General features: G+C 49.7%; 2 protein-coding genes across 2 annotated transcripts in view; both read right to left on the reverse strand.

Moving 5' to 3' along the window:
* Positions 7,224 to 11,782, reverse strand: SMIM17 (small integral membrane protein 17). The gene is made up of 3 exons (XM_013971694.2): positions 11,604 to 11,782; positions 9,967 to 10,043; positions 7,224 to 7,969 (listed from the first exon to the last, which is right to left on the reverse strand). The coding sequence occupies exons 1-3, from the start codon at positions 11,764 to 11,766 to the stop codon at positions 7,859 to 7,861; spliced, it is 351 nt and encodes a 116-aa protein (XP_013827148.2). The 5' UTR covers positions 11,767 to 11,782; the 3' UTR covers positions 7,224 to 7,858.
* The window catches only part of ZNF71 (zinc finger protein 71), a 38,016-nt gene continuing 28,846 nt past the window's right edge, over positions 11,780 to 20,949 (reverse strand). Inside the window, exon 4 of the mRNA XM_018063462.1 lies at positions 11,780 to 11,864. The gene's annotated coding sequence lies outside the window, so the exon portion shown is untranslated. The remainder of the gene's footprint in view (positions 11,865 to 20,949) is intronic.

Raw genomic sequence — 20,949 nt, forward strand, 5'->3', positions numbered from 1 at the left:
CTTAATAAACTTTTTTGCTTTAAGGCATGAAGTAGAACCCAAGTCATTCGTGTAACATAATTGAAAGACTTCTTATAGCTTTTATTGTTCAGTCGCTAAGTCAGGTCTGACTCTGTGACCCCATGGACTGCAACAGCCCAGGGAAAAAAAGCAGGAAGCAGGACAGGATGTGTGTGCCCCTGGGAGGGAGGTGTGAAGAGAAAGGTGCTCACACCTCGGGGAGCGCCGGCACTGATCAGGGGGAGAGCCAGGGGGCTTCAGCAGCTGGGAGGGGGCTTCAGCAGCTGGGAGGGGGCGCAGCCGCAGGCAGAACCGAGAGAGGCCCACCAGGTCAGCGCTGTCACTGTGCTTCCCAGCCCCGGAGGCTTCCAAGGCTGTGTGGGGAGAAGCCTGAATGCCATGGGGACAGAGGGCCATTCAGGGCCCGTGAAAGAGGGGGGAGTCACAGCACCCTTATTCTCAGGGCCCGTGAAAGGGGGGGAGTCACAGCACCCTTATTCTCAGGGCCCGTGAAAGAGGGGGGAGTCACAGCACCCTTATTCTCAGGGCCCGTGAAAGGGGGGGAGTCACAGCACCCTTATTCTCAGGGCCCGTGAAAGAGGGGGGCAGTCACAGCACCCTTATTCTCAGGGCCCGTGAAAGAGAGGGAAGTCACAGCACCCTTATTCTCGGAGTACTCCGGCGGGGCAGCACCTCTCAAACCCCACTGTAACATGCGAAGCGCTCAGCTATGCTCCTGTGGTCGGCTGTGGGCTGGTGCTCCAGAACGGCTCAGCTGACTCCCGTCTTGCTCGGTGAGCCCTCAAGGCCGGAGCCGGGACTTCCAGCAGGGAGACATGGGCATGGCACCAAGCTTGCTTCCGGGTCCACTGGTCAAAGCAGGCCCCATAGCCAAGGCCGGGGTGGTGTGGGAAGGGCGGACTGGAGGGTGTGGCTACAGGGAAGGATGAAATGTGCCAATCACTAGTGCAGACCACCTGCATTACCAGGAATTACAGAGGACTACAAGGTCTAGTTTAGGAGACCAGGGTTCGATTCCTGGGTTGGGAAGATGCCCTGGAGAAGAGAATGGCAAGCCGCTCCAGTATTCTTGCCTGGAGAATTCCACGGACAGAGGAGCCTGGTGGGCTACAGCCTATGGGGTCACAAAGAGTTGGACACAACTGAGACAGACACACACACAAGGTCTAATCAGACGGCAAGATCTCCGCAAGATTATCCTAAGTAATTCATACGGTCTGTAATTTACAAGGGCTTCCTGGTGGCTCAGCTGGTGAAGAATCCACCTGCCACTGCAGGAGACGAAAGAGACTCAGATTCCATTCCTCGGACAGGAAGATCCCCTGGAGGATGAAATGGCAACCCACGCCAGTGTTCTTGCTTGGAGAATCCCATGGACACGGGCCTGGAGGGCTACAGTCCATGGGGTCACAGTCAGATGCAACTGAGTGCACGCGCACACACACAATTTATAAAGAAGAAAGTAATCATCTTACCTCTATGTTCGCCTTCCCACCAGTCAGCAAGCTCCTCTCCCACGAGGCAACCACTCAGAGCAGTTGCCTCGTATCTTTCCAGAATATTCTATGCATGTATAAGCAAATTTTAATGTGGATATTTGTTTATATGCATAAATATTCTAAAAAGTTATATAATGCTCCTTTCTACCCAAATGGTACCGCATGGAATGGTTTTCCAGCTTGCTTTTATTCATTGTCATCTGAGACCCTCTGTGTGCTTAGACAGGCAGGTGGATGTTACCATTTCACACAGTTTGGGCATAAGCTATTTTTTATCTTTTTTTTCTCTAAATCATTTTGGTTTTTTAAAATATTAATTTATTTATTTAGGGGGCATAAGATTTATTATAAAGAATCCCTTATGACTATTTAACCCTCATTGCGATTTGTTTAGCTTCAGAAAAAAAATTGCTGAAAAGCATTTCTCAGCTGTGCTGCCGCTGCTGCTGCTGAGTCGCTTCAGTCGTGCCTGACTCTGTGCAACCCCATAGACGGCAGCCCACCAGGCTCCCCCGCCCCTGGGATTCTCCAGGCAAGAACACTGGAGTGGGTTGCCATGTCCTTCTCCAATGCATGAAAGTGAAAAGTGAAAGTGAAGCCGCTCAGTTGTGTCCGACTCGCAGCAACCCCATGGACCGCAGCACACCAGGCTCCTCCGTCCATGGGATTGTTCAGGCAAGAGCACTGGAGTGGGGTGCCACTGCCTTCTCCATCTCAGTTGTGAGTGAAGCCTTTCTTCCAAATTTGACCTGTGTTGTAGGGCAACTAGGACCTCTCTACATAAACGAGAACGTCCACATTAAAAAAAAAAATTGCTATGACATTTTCAATCATATAGAAAGGTATAAAGTATAGTACATGCCCATATTCAATATTTTTTAAAATAACTTTGGTAACAAGAAAATATAATACCTGTACTTTTAAAATAAGGAAATGCACCATATTTTATAATATATATTTGCTTTAAAAATAGGCTGTGAAAATCTGTCTATATGTCTATTTTCCAGGTCAATTTTAAAGTACATTACAGACATGCTCTCACTTCCTCAGCTTGCATCTCTAAGGAAAAAACAATTTGTACTCACTTCATCAGGACATCTACTAAACAGAAGGAAAAATAAAGTGTCTTCTATACAACCACAATATCCTTCTCACACAATGAAATGAATAATTTCTTAATATCACTGACCAGTCCATATTCAGATTTCCTTGCTTCTCCCACCAAGACACGTTGAAAAAGTGATTTAATTTTATCAGAAACTGATGTGTCAAGCCAAAATCACTGCAGATGGCGACTGCAGCCATGAAATTAAAAGATGCTTGCTCTGGAAGAAAAGCTATTTAATGTGCTATCGACAGCACATTCAAAAGCAGAGACGTTACTTTGCCAACAAACGTCGTCTAGTGAAGGCTATGGTTTTTCCTGTGGCCATGTATGGATGTGAGAGTTGGACTGTGAAGAAAGCTGAGGGCCGAAGAATTGATGCTTTTGAACTGTGGTGTTGAAGACTCTGGAGAGTCCCTTGGACTGCAAGGAGATCCAACCAGTCCATCCTAAAGGAGATCAGTCCTGAATATTCATTGGAAAGACTGATGTTGAAGCTGAAACTCCAACACTTTGGCCACCTGATGCCAAGAACTGACCCATTTGAAAAGACCCTGATGCTGGGAAAGATTGCAGGCAGGGGGAGAAGGGAACGACAGAGGATAAGATGGTTGGATGGCATCACCAATGCAATGGACATGAGTCTGAGCAAGCTCCGGAAGTTGGTGATGGACAGGGAAGCCTGGCGTGCTGCAGTCCATGGGTTGCAAAGAGTCGGACACAACAGAGCGACTGAACTGAACTGTGCCTTGTCTGTGAACTGGGCATATTAGCTTGTGGAGAGGAGCAAATGATCAACACATGGAGACACATACCTCCCTGCCCACCTGGCCTCTCAGTTCTCAGCCCTGTAGAGGAAACTAGGGAGGGCCTGGGAGGAGAGAGTCTGTCTGCTTTTTTTTTCCCTGTCCCGTCATTTTCTGCACAGGCCTTGGCACACAAGGGGTCATGAAGAAATGCCAGGTGAATGAATGAATAAGAGAAAAACCTTCCCTGCCGGTCCAGTGGTAAAGAATCTGCCTTTCTAATGCAGGAGACACGGATTCGATCCCTAGACTGGGAAGAGCCCACGGAGCAACTAAGCCCATTTGCGCCACAACTAAGCCCGTGCGCGACAACTGAGCCTGTGTGCTGGAGCCCATGAGCCGCGACCACTCGGCCCACGAGCTGCGACTACTGAAGCCGAGTCCCCTAGAGCCTGTGCTCCACAGCAGAGAAGCCCCCGCAATGAGAAGCCTGAGCACAGCTGGAGAGGAGGCCCTGCTCACTGCAGCTAGAGAAAGCCGTACAGTCTCAAAGACCCAGCACAGCAAAAACGGAAAATAAACACACAGAGAGAAGAGCCCTCTGCCGGCTGGTGTCCTGCAGGGTCAGGAACCGCGGTGCCTGAGTCTTGCCTGTATTCAAGGCATCACCCAGGCCACAGCACAGCAGGTCCTGATGAAGGGCTTACCTGAAGGCCCAGGGGAGCCGCCGGGGCGTCTGTGGGGAAGAACACTGCAGGCAGAGGTCCGCTCCAGAGCCAGTGCCGACATCCTGAGACAGGGGCATGACGGGCTTGTCGGGACAGCCACGGGCCAGTGTGGCTGGAGCAGGGCAGGGAACAAAAGGGAGGCATGGCAGGGTGGGGAAGGCCACAGGCGAGTCCGCGTGGGGCTGGATGGCCGGGGGAGGACTCTGCCTTTGACTTCCTGAAGTGGGTGGATTACGAACGGTCTTAATTACGTTTAATGGGATCTCCCTGGCTCTTGGGTGAAGAACGGAGCATCGGGGTGCCGGTGGGGACCTCCATCATCCATGAAATGAGCATTCTGGCACGGGACAGAACTGAAATAAATAAACACTGCTCTATGGTTTATCCCAGGTGGCTCTGTGGTAAAGAACCCACCTGCAATGCAGGAGGTGCCAGTTCCATCCCTGGGTCGGGAAGATCCCCTAGAGGAGGAAATGGCAACCCACTCCAGTATTCTTACCTGGGAAATACCTTGGACAGAGAAGCCTGGTGGGCTACAGTCCACGGGGTTGCAAAGAGTTGGACACGACTTAGAGACTAAAACAACAACAACAAACCAGCTCCAAATTTTTTTCTTTATAAATCCATTTTTTACCTGGACAAGTCTCCCCTCAACTCTTTGCTTCTGTTCCAGGAATACTTGCTTGTGCGTGCTAAGCCGTATCTGCCTCTTGACCACCCCAGGGACTGTAGCCTGCCAGGCGCCTCTGTCCTTGGGATTCTCCAGGCAAGAATACTATATCGGGTTGCCGTTTCCTTCTCCAGGGGATCTTCCCGACCTAAGGATGAAATCTGCGTCTCCTGTATTGGCAGGTCGGTTCTTTATCACTGTACCGCTTGAGCCGTTTTTCCAGGAATACTTAACACACTAAAAAAATAGTGATATGTACTACCTCCCTACATATTTCTAGTAATTATCTTTCAAGACCCAGGAATCTTTTCCCAACATCTCCAAGAATATAATTGTTGAAAAAGATGGTTCATTTTATTTTCTGCACTGGTCAACACCTTTTACAAATAACATGTTTAATACAGCTTGTATATCCTCATTTACATTTTCAGTCACGACGGTTTGTTCCAACTCTAAATGAAGCCAGTTTCATCCTGAATGTTAGTGAAAGTGAATCTATAATGAATCTCTTAGCTTGCTAAATGTGCTAAGTTGCTTCAGTCGTGTCCAACTCTTTGCAACCCATAGACTGTAGCCTGCCAGGCTCCTCTGTCCATGGAATTCTCCAGGCAAGAATACTGGAGTGGGTTGCCATTTCCTTCTCCAGGGGATCTTCCCAACCCAGGAATCGAACCCGAGTTCCCTGCACTGCAGGCAGATTCTTTACCCACTGAGCTATGAGGGAAGCCCCTTTTTGGCTTGAGTTCATATGAAATGAGACTCTCCCATCTGCAACCAATAAAATCCCAAAGAATGGAACAGCTGAGGAATGTGTTTCTTTTAAGGGCCAGTTGCGGCTTGTTGAACACAATCAGCCAGAGACAGGAGTGGAGAGAGAGAAGCGGACACTTTATCTGCCCTAATGTCTCCAACAAACTCAAAAGAGGCCACTCAAAGTCCTATTAAAACAAAATGACTCAGAGAGTCCAAATACACATACCTAGGTAGTTTAAACAGCAGGATGGAAACATCGACCACTATTAGACAGGGTAAAATTGAAGGTAAGGGATTACATTAGTTTAAGACAATCATTTCCTATTGGGCAAAGGATTAAGAATCGGATTTTAACCAACAGTTACTGCGTGCCCACTCTACACTTGGCACTGTGCCGGGTGTTTCACATGTATTACTCAGTGGACAAAGACGTAGCAATGCTGTATATATTATATGCACCAGATTACACAGCTGCTAAATACACAGTATATATTAATAAAAATAGATTGACAAATGTAATCAATACTAACAGATTTTTACATAGCCTTATTGGTTTTTGACATGTAGGTTTGGACAAAACTAAATAGCATGTGATTCTGAACAATGTAATTGATAAGACGAAGTTGATTAACTGACATGTAGTTTTGAATTCTACAGACAGAAAATATATATTCATCTTAAGTGTCCATGAAACACACACAGACACTGGATATGCTCTAGGCCAGGATAAAGGCTTCTTGAAAGGCTCTGAAAGCAGATGTGTGACGGCCCACACTCTTGGCTCACAGCGCAGTGAACTGGGAAGAAACCTCTTTTTAAATAGACCTTGTCACTGAGTTTCCAATCACTCTTTAGAAACCCTGCAATAAAATACTTAGGCAACAACAAGATAAACAAGAACACGAATTATCCTTCTTTGAGATGTGGCCAAGGCTATAACCAGAAGTACATTTATATTATTAAATGCACTATTATAGCAAATAGTTTTATAAAAAGAATATAAATAAATTAAGAGGTCAACTTAAAAATTGAGACAAGGAATAGAAACAACAACAACAAAAAAAACCCAATACATGTTAAAGGAAAAAAAATTATAAACTAGAGAAATAATGGACATAAACAAGTCCTAATGCTGGTTCTTCAGAAAAATAATAAACTAGACAAAACTTTGACAAATCAAAGGCACAATGGGGACAGAATAAAGAGAAGATTTTGTTTAATTATATTGGGGCTGAGCAAAAAAATTCATTCCAGTTTCTCTCTACCATCTTACAAAAGAACCCAAATGAACTTTTGGTTCAAGCCAAAAAAAAAAAAATACTGTTCATAATTAAGCTAATCATCTGGAAGAAAATATTCAGTGGAATGAAGAATAGCCCAAGGAACAAAAGAATACTATAAATCATCAAAATTAATGGAGTTAAAAAGTATTAACGAGCTGAAAACAAGAGAAGAAACGGAGAAGCCATCTAAGAACACACGGAAACCTCCCTTCCATAGCTCTAGGACCTGATCCCTTTCCTGAGTTCTTCACGCACGTCAAAGAATTGATACTTTTTACACTACAAGAAAGGATTTCCCTGGTGGCTCAATGGTAAAGAATCTGCCTGCCAACACAGGAGACCCAGATTCTATCCCTGAGTTGGGAAGATCCCCTGGAGGAGGAAATGGAAACCCACTCCGGTAACCTTGCCTGGGAAATCCCACGGACAGAGGACCCTGGTGGGCTACAGCCCATGGGGGTCACAAAGAGTTGGACAGGACTGAGCACAGCCTTATTACAGATCAAGTATTCAAAAGCACAGCAGAAGGTCAAACGTTACTCAAGTCTTTCTATGATGCGAGCTTAGCCACAATACCAAAACGAAACAAAGGTAGCACCAATCTTATGTAAGAAGATAGAGGCAAGAATCCTACATTAAATGTCAAGGAACGGAATTCAGTATCTGAAAAGCCAGGTGTGCCACCATCCTAAGAATGCAAAGGGGATATGTAATTGAGAAATTGACTCAATCTCATTGCTTGTATGTTGCACACGTGTTCACCTTCTCTGAAGTCACGCTGCATCTTCCACTTGGTGACATCTTGCATTTAAGCAGCATTCTGTTTCTCAAGAGTACACAAAATAATATGCACTTACAATCAAAGATGTCTTAAGTTCAGTGAAATACAGTAATGCAGAAACGGCACATGAAAAGGTGAAACATAAAAGTCCTCTCAATGGGTGTGTAAAAGGCATTTGATAACATTCAAGACCTATTCCTGATTTTTTAAACCAGGGCTCTTCCTTAACATGACACAAGGCATCTATTTCAAAACAAGAGCCACCTTTATAGTTAAATGTGAAACATCATGGGCATTCCAGTTAAAACCAGGAACAGAAAGGTCACACACACCACCAAGACTATGGTCGTTTGCTGTGGAGCTTTGAACCACTCCACAAAGCCCTGAAACAGAAACAAAGAAAACGTATAAGTATCAGCGGGGGAGGGAGACGCCATTGTCACTTGTAAAAACCTGGGATTACAGAACTGGGAAAGAAACAGTGTATCAGCGATTGCCCTGGTGGTCCAGTGGTTAACACTCCATGCTCCCGATGAAGGCGGCTGAGGCTTGACCCCTGGTCAGGGAACTGGATCCCACACGCGACGACTAAGAAGCAAGCAAGAATTCACACAGGCAACTAAAGATCCCACATGCCTCAACTAAGACCCAGTGCAGCCAAATAAATAAAGAAAAATTTTAAAAAGAAAAAGAAATAGCCTGTCAGCTGTAGAGCTGTTTTAATGAAAAACTGCAAACACCTGGATGGGAGGGGAGCTTGGGGGAGAATGGATATGTATGGCTGAGTCCCTTTGCTGTTCACCTGAAACCACCACAACATTGCTGATCAGCTATACTTTAGTACAAAATACAAAGCTTAAAGCTTGAAAAAAAAAACAGAAATAAAATAAAATCATAGGTGTGGTGTCTCTTCCTCTCTCGGATATTCAAGAATAAACTTCCTGGGACTTCACTGGTGTCAGTGCCTGAGATTCTGAGCTCCCAATGCTGGGGGCCCCGGTTCAATCCCTGGTCAAGGAACTAGGTCGCACGTGCTGCATCTAAGACCTGGCATGACTAACTAAATAAATAATTTTAAGAAAGGATAAACCTCCTGGCCCACAGAATTACTTTCTTCCCTTGAGCCATCCCACTGGGAGCCAGCACTTATTTCTATACTACCAAGGTTGGTTGTCCAGCTTGCCTCCTCCCACCTTGTGTCAACAAAGCCTTTTTCTAGCTTGAGCCAGTCCAAGTTGGATTTCTGATATCTGATTGGCAGATGGGACCCTCACATGTTGCCAAGAGTGATTATATGCTTTCTTTCTAATACATAAAATAAATATGTAAGTAAAAGAACCACTGTTACTATTTCACATATTGATGTCTTATGCCCCCCCCCCCAAAGAAAACATTAGGTCTTCCAATGAAAGGAAAGTGCTCAATCATTCTTTCTGGTTTTACTCAGAGTACTTGGATTAAAACACAGTAAGTAATTAGTGGATGGAGGGATGGAGGGATGAGTAGGCAAAGGGGTGAATGAAAGAAGGCACATCCTTCCAACAGTCACCAAGTAGATGGATGGATGGGTGAGTAGACAGATGTGTGGAGAGAAGGATGGGTGAGCGGGTGGGCTGAATGGATGGAGTGAGGGCATATGGATAAGGATGAGTGGGCACACAGATAACTGAGCTATGGACTGATGGAGTGTGTGTGTGAATGAGCAGGCTGGGTGGACGAATCAGAGGACAGATGGATGGAGTGTCCAATGGGTGGATGGATGAATGGATTGGTAGAAGGGTGAGTGGATGGGAGAGTTGATGGATGGATACAGAAGTGGATGGACGACCTCAGATGGATGCATGGGTGCATGATGGATGGATGGGTGGATGAATGGGTGATGGATGGATGGATGATGGATGAATGGGTGATGGATGGATGGATGATGGATGAATGGGTGATGGATGGATGGATGATGATGGCTGGAGGGATGAATGGGTGATGGATGGGTGGATGATGACGGCTGGATGGATAATGGATGGCCGGATGGATGAATGGGTGATGGATGGATGGGTGGAATGGGTATATGGATGAGTAGGCAGATGAAAGCTTGGGTGAATAAATGAGGGGACAGATGAATGAGTGGTTAATTCATGAAGCATTTATGAGTGAAGGGTTGGAGGGTATACATGGATGGAGTTACACCGACCACCTGATACCCTCCACTCCACGTCTGACGACTATGGAACACGTCCTGTTTCCCACCAGAGACCTCGTGGGGCTCACATCCCCAGAGAGACTTGTGGGGCCAGGAAATTCCAGGCTGAGGAAGGGAGTGTGACAGTCCACTGAGAACTGCAGAGAGGGGTCTCATCAAAAGAGGAAGGAATCCCCAGCTCACCTGGGCATCCTCAGACTCATCGTCTTCCTCCACCAAGCTCCACTCCTGGGGAACCACGGTCTCGGGAGAAGCTAGGTCTGGGCAAGGGCGGAAATGGAGGAGAAAGGAGACATGAGTGAGCGAGCAGGCCAGCTGGATGGGTGCTGCTTTCTTCCCACCCACTGCACCTTTCCTGCTGAAATCCTGACACACACACAGACACACATACACACAGACACAGACAGACACACACACACAGACACACACACACAGTCACACACACACAGACAGACACGACATACAGACACACACACACGGACACACACACACACAGACACACAGACACCACACACACAGACACACACACAGACACAGACACACACAGACACACAAAGACACACACACACAGACACCACATACACACAGACACACACACAGAGTCACACACACACAGACATGCAGACACAGACACACACACCACATACACCACACACACACATACACAGACACACACACACACACCACATACACCACACACACACATACACAGACACACACACACACCATATACACCACACACAAACACACACACACCACATACACAGACACACACACACACACACACACACACGGTGCATGTACGTGGTTCAGGTGGGGTGGAGAGAAGAGGAGACCTGAGTTCTGATCCCATTTCTGCCACTAACTACCCAGGAGACTTGGACGGAGCCACCTGCTGTGGCTCACCACCGGGGCCTCTATTCCACCGCCTGGTAAATGGGTACAATACACATTCCTTTCCTACAGCCCTCTGGCAAGAACTGAGTGAGGGAGCAGAAGAAAAGCCACAGAGTTAAGCCAGGAGGATGGAGGCTTCCCCAGCTTCCAGCCACCAGTGAAGGAATCTCCCCATCTTCGAATCTCAACATTCTTGTCACCGCTCAACTGGAGAGAACCAGGGGTGGGACCAGAGATGGGTATGTCCCACTCTTTTGCACCCAGGTCCTGCCAGGAGCCCCGAACCCTCTCCTCGTTGCTGGAGTGATGCTTCTGTTCCCCACACCTGGGTCGCAGGCCTGCTTATCTCCTGGGGAAGAAGGAAGAACCCTTCCCTGGTAGGAGGTTCAGCTGTCATTCTGCTATGGGGGTGCCATACGGGTTGTCCCCATCTCAGCAAATGACGCCACTCTCTACACCCAAGAGCTGCCAGGTTGCCAGGAGAGGCTGAGAAAGTGCCTGTGACCTGGGGTCTTCCACATCTTGTTTGTCCTAAGAACCCTTCAACCACCCCGATGAGAAATAGCCTGGACAAGCCTGCTGGAGACACATGGCCATAAGTCAGCACCACCCAACCACCCAGACACCCCAGTAAGGCCGTCTCACATGAACCAGCTGCCTTTCGATCCACTGCGGCTGCTCAACAGGAGCAAACACAGGCAAGGGCAGCAGGACTATCCCGAGGCCACAAGCACTGCCAACCCGCAGTCATCGACAGATAGACTGGCTTTAAGCCACTCAGTTTTGGGCTGACTTGTTACACAGCAGAAAGCTGACTGACATGAGGCTCCATTTAAAAACGTGCTGAATGGAGCAGCAGGATGAAGTCCCCTTTCCCCAGGCTCTGCCATGGCCCCCGCCTCCCACGGGACCCTGGCCCTCACCTCTCTCGTCGCTGCTGCAGCCGGAGGCCCCAACCTCCACAGCCACCCAGTCCTTGGCGAAGGTGGCACGCTTCTCCCAGGCCTTGTTCTCCCGAGGCAGCAGCGTCTTTGCCCTCTCGGGCTCCAGCAGCCCCCGGATCTGCTCAGGTCTGAGACTCTGCATCTCTTCAGAACGTGGAACTTGAGAGACAGGCTACTTCTCCTCCCCCTGTTCCAGGGTCCTGCTGAGCTCCCCAGGGAGCAGGAGTTGGGGCCTGAGGACTGACAGACATTCAGTCACTCGACAAACATTTACAGAGTGCCAGCCCTGAGCCAGGACGATTCCTGGGTGCCAGGGAAACAGGATGTGGAGATTAGCGCCAGCCCTGAGCCAGGACGATTCCTGGGCGCCAGGAAAACAGGGTGAGGAGATTAGATAGCATCAGTGGCTAGTGGACATGAATCTCAGCAAACTCCGGAGATAGTGAAGGACAGGGGAGACTGGTGGGCTGCAGTCCATGGGGTCACAAACAGTCAGACACGACTGAGCAACCGAACAGCAACCCCCGAGACACAGCGCTGAGTGGAGCAGTTTCCCTCTTGGGACTTGCTCCCTAGCGGCAGGAAGTGGGGCAGACAGACAACATGTCAAATGATGAAAAATACTCTAGAGACGAATAAAACAAGAAAGGGGATATGGAGTTTAGAGAGGATGGCCAGAGGGTGGTTCAGGCAAGTGTGCACACAGACACACACACACACTCCACACACACACTCCACAACCAAAGCACAGACCCAGAAGCTTTTAGGAAAAGAGAGTACCCCACTCCCGGTAACCTCTCTGGCTGCAAAAAGAAGGACCCCAGTCTTCCCTCGAGCCCCCTGCAGCCTTGACTTTCTCCTCTGTGATCATTAAGAAGGAGGAGGAGGAGTATCTGACCGACAAGGATTTAAAAAATCTAATTTAGACACAACTAAGTGGCTAAGATTCCAAGGACCCAACACAGCGAGCCTGGGTTCCATCCCTGGTCAGGGAACTGACCCACATACCACAACTACAGATCCTGCATGCTGCAAGCAAGCCCTGAGTGCTGTAACTAAGGCCTGACATAGCCAAAAACACATAAATAAATGCTTTAAAATGATATGTTCTTTAATATTCTCATTTTATATCCTGTCAACTTGACAAGTGACAGCCTCCTGAATTTCAACTTGGCAAGATATAAAATGAGAGTATGAAAGAATATTTCCTTTTAAACTAGATTTTTTTTTCTTGTCTCCTCCATCCCCCGCCCCCTCACCTGCATTCTCTCCACTTTCCATGCCTTCTCACCCTTCAGCTAAAACACACGGTTAATTACAGCTCATACTAAAGCCAAAATACAGTGTCAGCAAGGACCTGCCGAAGGGCACAGGGAACTTGAGTCAGTGTTCTGCGACAAGCCCAAAGGGAAAAGGGCAGAGGCAAGTGCAAGCGCAACTGACCCACCTCCCTGAAGACCTGAGACGGAGGCGGCACTGCGAGCCAGCTGCACCCCAATATGAAACAAGAATTACACAGCCCAAAGCAATAAACGCTACGCCCTACTGGGGCTGTCTCGCTACTTTCCCACCAAGGCTAGTTTTTGCTTTTGTTTTCTTGGGAAACGTTGTCTGTGCTCACAGCCTCCTCTCCACACCCCCTCCACACTCCCCAGCCCACAACACAGTTGCAAACCTGGGTCTAACCTGCCCCCACCACCTGTGCGGTTGGCTTACACGATGTCTTCCTTTCAAGTGTTTGAAATAAATTATTGGCATTTTAAAATGCAGACGATGTCAACTGAAAATACAGATTTCCAGCGTTTCCTCAAGAAATCAAAAGACGGGGGCCACTGGGCCCGCGTCTTCACGGGTAAACAGCGGCTGGGCGGAACGGGGCGGCTTGTCCACACAGAGCCCCGAGCGCCTTTGCCGCAACTCCGCTGCTGCGTTTCCTCTCGCCCACGCGCCTCCGTTGAGACCTCTTCATGTTTTCCTAACAACAGAGAATTTCTTGGACCTGTATTTCGTTTTCACTTTCAGAAGAGTCAAAGTCAAAGACAGAAGGGGAGGGGCTCTCGATCTAGTGTTCACACTCAGCCTGCTTATATTGTCTGCTGAACTGCGTGCGGGGTCTTAGCTCCCGCGTCAGGGGTCGCACCTGTGCCCTCTGCGTTGGGAACATGGTGCCAGGAAGCCCCTGTACTCTTTTTCTAAATGCTTATTCAGGAGTATACTCAGTGGGTTACATTATGCAAGGTGGTTAATACACGCAACGTCCTAGAACAAGAACATAAAGCCGGCTTTAGCCTCTCGAGGTAAATGATCACCTATCAAGTAGTGAACCGTGTGTTTTAGGTGAGGGGTAAGAAGGCCTGGGAAGTGGAGAGAATGCAGGTGAGGGGGCGGGGGATGGAGGAGACAAGAGTCCCCGACCCAAGTCAGAAGATGCAGAACCCGATTCATGGAGGAGGGAGGAGGGGCACAGGACAGAGAGAACTCTGCGGGTGTGACAGGGGTGTGTGTGTGTGAGTTCACACCTAAGAGCCTCAACTATTATCTTATCATATTATCATAGTAACGGGTCATCCTCTGAGAAGGACGGACCACGACACTATTGCAACCAAACTGGCTCTACTACTGGCTTTAGCAGGTGTCTAGGACAATGGATTGTCATCTATTATCTACTGGCTTTAGCAGGTGTCTAGGACAATGGATTGTCGTCTCTTTTGCTGCAATGTGTTAAGCATTATATACGAGGTAGTACCTAGTTTGTTTCAGGTGGGAAGTATCGATTTCCATTTTGAATGTGTTTGGACTAAACAAACAATAAACTACGATGTCTGAAAAGAGGTGGAGGAGGACGGAACGCAGTAACCACCACCTCCACCGCAGTGAAGTAACACTGCAACCGCCGCCCCTGGCGCACCCCGGGGTCAGGCACTGCGGAGAACTCGGCGTCTTCCCATAACCTCATCCTCGCCGCCGGCCACTCTCCGCGGCAGCTACTGTCACAGGTCTGTGTGTTACAGACTGGGAAGGCCGTTGAACAAAGGCACGCAGCTAACGGGAGCCAGGCAGGGGCCCTAAACCCGACCAACTCCAGCGCGCGCGCTCCTCGCCCGTGCAGGGGGCACACACGTGCCCAGGCAGACACACGCCGCACACATGCTCGGGGGCGCACGCGCGGGCACACAGGTACGACGCGGTTAACACGCGGGTCCCGCGAGCTCAGACACCTGACCCCCGCCAGACCCGAGCACCCACGCACGCAGCTGACGCGCCAGGCAGGCAGGGCGGTACCTGGTTCCTCGCAAAGAGGCTAAAAACCCCGTGCGACCCGCAGGAGGCGGGCACACAGGGCGGGACGGAGAAACCAGGCGAACCGCAGTCCCAGCCCAGCCCATTGCCCTGGACGCTCCCCCGCACCAGACCCACACCCCCTGGGGCGCCTTTTCTTCCTCACCCCGTGCGCATTCCCACTCGCACGCATCCACGCTCACACGCGCGCGTCCCCGGCCCGCCGTCCGAGCCCCCAGCCCCTTTTCCCTGCCCCGCTCCTGCCCGCGGGGTCCCACGGAGGACTCACCCTTCCTAAACACACCCTGTGCCGCGCCGCAGAGCTGGCGCCGCAGGGACCGCGGCTGCGCAGACGCGGAGGCTGCGGGCGGGAGGTGGGGAAGTTGGAGAGAGCGAGCGGCCTTCTCCCCTCCGGCCCCCACCTTCCGGGGAGCCAGCGCCTGCGGGGACAGGCGAGGAGAGCGGAGGGGCGACGGCGACCACGTGTCAGCAGTGTGGCTGTGGGGCTGCGCACGCGGTGAGCCGGGGCCAGAGTGGAACGAGCCTTCCAGCCCGGCCGGACGGCCGGACGGGCACGTCCCCGGGTGCGGATGCCCACGGAGACCAGCGACTTCCCAGGCCCCTTGGTGGCTCCTAGTCTACAACCAGCACCTGGGGTGGGGGGAGGCGGGAGGAGATGGGGCAGGGGTGTGACAGTGCGGGGACTCTGAGGCCAGACCCCTCCCATCAGAGACTGCCTTTGCCACTAGCTTGTCCTTGGGTGTGTCACTTGTCACTTAAGTGCCTCAGTTTCCCATTCTGTTAAGTGGGAAGAATTACGCTTGCCACCTGCCAGCACTGCTCTGAAAAAGTAAAGTAAAAGTAAAGTAAAGTAAAGTAAAAAGTAAAGAAGGTATACACTCCACTTAACAGCTATTAGCTGTGGTTGCTAAGTTGCTCAGTCATGTCTGACTCCTTGTGACCCCATGGACTGTGGCCCACCAGGCTTCTCTGTCCATGGGGTTTCCCAGGAAGGAATACTGGAGTGGGTTACCATTTCTTTCGTCAGGGGATCTTCCCAACTCAGGGATCAAACCCTAGTCTCCTGCATTGGCAAGCGGATTCTTACCACTGAGCCACCAGGGAAGCCCCTCTTAGCTGTTAGCTGCTGTTATTATCAATAATACAATACAATGAACTCTGCCAAATCGCTCTCCTGGAGGCTGTATCAAAACTTAAAATTTTTGACAAAGTCATAGTTGGGGAGGGTGGAAACAGCCTTCCTTTAGAGTCTTATTTTCTTTTTTTAAAAAATCCTTTACTTATTTGGCTGCACCAGGTCTTGTTGTGACGTACAAACTCTTGGAAGAGCCCCTGCTTGCCACAGTGAGAGAGAACCCGTGCAGGAGTGAAGACCCAGCACAGCCAAACCAACTAAAAACAAAAACAACTTGGGCCAGCACATACGACCACCGTTCTGGCAGAAGACGAGTGCTGTTGACATCTCCTCAGGGCTCCATGACTAGCTGAAAACTCATTCATTTGACAAATAATTATGAAACAGCTGCTATTTGCTTCATGCTTGTTTTGGCTGACCAGGCCAGTCAAGATATATGGCTTAATAAAGTTTACATGCTAGTAATGATGTTAGACAAAAGGCAAATAAATAAAAAAATACAAAATATAGTTTGCGTTAATTCTATGAAGTATGCGATGTAATCGATGGGATAGTAATGGTGAGGCCACTTTAGACGGGAGTTGCTTTTTTGGCCACACTTCAAGGCACGGGGATCTTAGCTTTCTGACCAGGGATCAAACCTGCGCCCCCTGCAGCGGACGTGTGGAATTGTAACCACTGGATCACTAGAGAAGCCCAGGAGGTGATCTTTTTTAAGCAGCGGTGGCAGCATTTTGAGCTTATCCCTGAAAGGTGGCGAGGAGCCAGTTATGCAAGAATTTGTGGCAGGGAGAATAGCATGCACAAAGGTCCAGAGGGACAACAGGGAGGCCAATGTGACCAGAGTGGTCAGGCAAGGGAGAGAGTGACGGGGGGATAATGTCAGAGAGCCATCCAGGGTTTTGAAAGCCACAGTAACATCTTTGAATGTTATTGTAGGTGTGCTGGGAATCCATGGAAGGGTGTGATATAATACGATTTAAAATGTCAAAGCATCACTAAATTATACAAGAAATGATATAGAAGGGGCTATAGGTTTGGTGACTTCCCAAGGTGGCGCAGCAGTAAAGAACCCAGCTGCCAATAAGAGACGTGGGTTCCATCCCTGGATAGGGAAATCCCCTGGAGGAGGCAATGACAACCCACTCCAGTATTCTTGCCTGAAGAATCCCATAGACAGAGGAGCCTGGCGGGCTACAGTCCATGGGGGCACGAAGAGTTGGACACGACTGAGCGCTCACTGGTCTTCATCATCACAGGCACAGTGGGAGGGTCAGTTAAGTTGCTGCAATGAACCAGGTGAGAAACGATGGAGTGAGGCAGTGATAGTGTATGTGGAAAACAGTAGACAGATTCAGTGAGTAGTTTAGAGTTGAAGCTGAGAGTCCTCAAGCACGGGTGGAATGAGAGGAGGGGAAAGACTTTTGAGCTTTGAACCTGGCCAGTTGAGTGCCCTGTAGTGCACTAAGTAGGAACACGTTTTTGTGTGTGTGTGGAGAAAATCCAAATTCCGTTTGGTGCATGTTAAATGTTCAATGCCCGAGTTTCTGAGATCAGCACCGGGAGAGACTGGATTACTCAGATATCAGCATTCAAGGACCCTGTGGGTGAGGGTTGGGTGTGGGCTCCAAACTCTGCTCAAAAAGGACATGCATCCAGCAGGTGGTGCTGGTTCAGCCGCTAAGTCATCTCCCAATTCTGCAACCCCATAGACTGCAGCCCACTAGGCTCTTCTGTCCATGGAATTCTTGGAATTCCAAGAACCCTGGAGTAGGTTGCCATTTCCTTCTCCAGGGGATCTTACCGACCCAGGGATCGAACCCTGGTCTCTTGGAATGCAGGCGGATTCTTTATGGCTGAACCACCAGGAAGTTCTGCATCCCGCAGAGGCCAATGGGGGAAAGCAGGGTCCTGCTCTGTCCGTGGTGCTGAAACCCTTCAGGTGGACCTATCCGTGGTGCTGAACCCGCTGCGCGTGCGCTGTCCGTGGTACTGAACCTCTAGGCAAACGAGCTGGAGATTTTCTCCTCCTCCTCCCTCCCTTCCTCCTTCTCTGTCACTTTTCAAAGTACCCATCCTCCTGACCCTGCTGGTGCCTGGAAAAAAGCTCTCTGGGCTCTGGGGAGCGTGGAATGAATGCAAAAGAACGAAAAACAAACGAAGAAACTGCAGAGTCATTTTGCTTCTTAGGACGGCAGGACCTGGCTATTACTTACTGGAATTACTGACACAAAGTTTTCAAAGCATCTGTGATAGAGAAACGTACAAATGTATAAAGAGGCAAACAAGGGAAAGATGTGCCAGGACTCAGGTTGTTGGTTACGTTGGATTGGGGGCAGCAGGGAAATGAGATGGGGAATGCTCGATGAGTACATGTGTGTGTGTGTGTGTGTGCGCGTGTGTGAATACATATGTGTGTGTGCGTGCGTGAGTACGTGTGTGTGCGTGCGTGAGTACATATGTGTGCGTGCGTGAGTACGTGTGTGTGTGTGTGCGTGCGCGCGCACTCAGTCGCTAAGTCGTGTCTGATTCTCTGTGACCCCATGGACCGTAGCTCGTCAAGCTCCTCTCTTCATGGGATTTCCCAGGCAAGGATTCTGGAGTGGGTTACCATTTCCTTCTCCAGGGGATCTTCCAGAACCAGGGATCGAAACCATATCTTCTGCACTGCAGGTGGATTCTTTACTACTGAGCCATCAGGAAAGCCCCTATATAACTTATATGTAACTTACTGACGAGGCTTCGTTTTGATCTTGTGAGGTGGGAACTGCAAGAAGGATATTATTGTAATTTATATAAACACATCAGGTGTATATTTTATGCTGCCTTGAATTATAAACATTTGAAATCAGGACCTCTTTAGTGGCACTTTTTGAAATGACAAAGAGCCTGTTGCAATTTAAAAAACCTCAAAAATCCATACTTGCAAATGATTGTGTAAACTGTTATTTTTGTATCATTTTAGTTGGTGAATAAACGTGCCAACCATCTTTCATTAGGATTAGACTCAAATTATGTGGGATTTGAATTGGGTAAGATTAAAAAAAGAATTTTTTTTTTTTGCCACTCCACAGGGCACGTGGGATCTTAGTTCCCTGACCGTGGATCAAACCCATGCCCCCTGCACTGGAAGCATGGAGTCTTAACCACTGGACCATCAGGGAAGAGCCGAAAACCTACTAATTCTGTTACAATGATTAACAAGGTCAAAAGTTCATGACAGATCATCAGATCTCTCTCTCCTCTGACTGCGGTATCTTAGTTCCCCGACCAGGGACTGGATCTCCGCCAACTGCAGTGGCAGCATGGAGTCTTGACCACAGGGCCACCAGGGAAGCCCCAAGACCCTCAGACCTCAGCGCGGCAAAACTCAGGGATAAAGCTGGTTTCGCCTGAATTCCAGGTTCACAGGAAGCGTTTTCTTATTTGGGCATCAGGAGTAAGGGTGCAAACTAACTTTCCTTCCTGACTATGGCACATTGTGACAGGGTGTGGGCAGGGCTGGTTTCTCTGGAGGCCTCTCTCCTTGGCTTGCAGATGGTGGACCTCCTGCGGCCTCTTCATGCGTCTGTTGCTCTGCCTCTGTGCGGCCTCATGTTTCTCTCTCAGGAGGACACAAAGCCTTGTTTTAGCACCCAGCCATATGACCTCATAGAGTCCTATTTATCTTCAATGCAGTCACGTTCTGAAGTCACTGGGTGTTAAGGTCTCAGTATTCGAATTTCAGGGGAACATGTGCAATCTACAGCATCTCCAGATGGCTAGAAACTGAGCCTTTTATAACTGCGGCTGCTGTCTCCCTGGTACTGGCGAGCGTGAGCACTCGCTTTGCATTTTGGGGTGCAGGGGAGACAGCAACCCCTCCTCCCCCCATCCCCTCTTCACTTTCCTTCCTGCTGCTGAGTCAGTCCTGCCAGAGATCGCATTTCCCACTTGTAACCGGGAAGGGGCATGAACCCCTCCAGTGGGAGGTGCTGAGACTGCTGTATCCAGGAAAGCCTGGGCCTCGGCCAGCTGCCTTTCCCCAGCCACTACATGTATGCCAACCCCCAGGGCATCTCCAGAAGCCGGGGACTGGAGGTGAGTGGTGGGGGGGACTGACTACACGATCTGCCTGGACAGGCCGTCAAATGCAGCCCGAGGGATGGTCATCTCCACTTTGTCCTGGACGTGCCCCTGGACAACATCTCCCAGCCACCATGTAGGTCTGAGGGGAGCCAGCTGTGAACCACGAGGCACGTGAGGGAACACACTGGGCTGCTTCTCCTCCGGGTGCTGAGACGTGGATCACACTCACCTCCTCCAGGCTGGAATGTTCGTGGGCTGGCAGCCGGCTCTGACTAGCTCTGCGTCCCCAGGGATGGAGGTCCCAAATGACCACAAGAAGTGGGACTGCGTGGGTGTTTTGGTCTGAAACAGAGATGAGGGAGCGGGAGAGAGACGGAGTGCGAGGGCAGGGGCTCTGCTGTCTGCAGCTCTGTGTTGCCAGGGCCTGCCGCTTAGCTGCACCCAACTGCTCTATTGTCGACTCAGGAGATGCCCACTCATTGAGTCGCTCAGTATGTCCTATTCCTCTGTGACCCCATGGACTGTAGCCCACCAGGCTCCTCTGTCCATGGGGTTCTCCAGGCAAGAATACTGGAGTGGGTTGCCTTTACTTCCTCCAGGGGATCTTCTCGAACCAGGGATAGAACCTGTGTCTCCTAAATTGGCAGGAGGGTTCTTTACCACTGAGCCAGCTGGGAAGCCCAGAGACACCCACTACCCCCATTTTAAAGTACAGTGAACTATGGCACAGAGGGCTACAAGGAGCCTGCTGAGTCATGGCAGGTGCTCACCCGCCTGTGTCCACCCAGGGCTCACCCGCCTGTGCCCGCCCGGGGCTCGCCT

Source organism: Capra hircus, chromosome 18, assembly GCF_001704415.2.
Source record: "Capra hircus breed San Clemente chromosome 18, ASM170441v1, whole genome shotgun sequence".
Classification (NCBI taxonomy): Eukaryota; Metazoa; Chordata; class Mammalia; order Artiodactyla; family Bovidae; genus Capra; species Capra hircus.

Bases quoted from the DNA above. Each gene is read 5' to 3' on its own strand.
- SMIM17 (XM_013971694.2), bottom strand. From the start codon at position 11,766: ATGCAGAGTCTCAGACCTGAGCAGATCCGGGGGCTGCTGGAGCCCGAG. The intron at 10,044-11,603 runs GTGAGGGCCAGG...GCCCTTGCCCAG, and splicing joins CTGCAGCAGCGACGAGAGAG to ACCTAGCTTCTCCCGAGACC. The intron at 7,970-9,966 runs GTGAGCTGGGGA...TTTCTGTTTCAG, and splicing joins ATGAGTCTGAGGATGCCCAG to GGCTTTGTGGAGTGGTTCAA.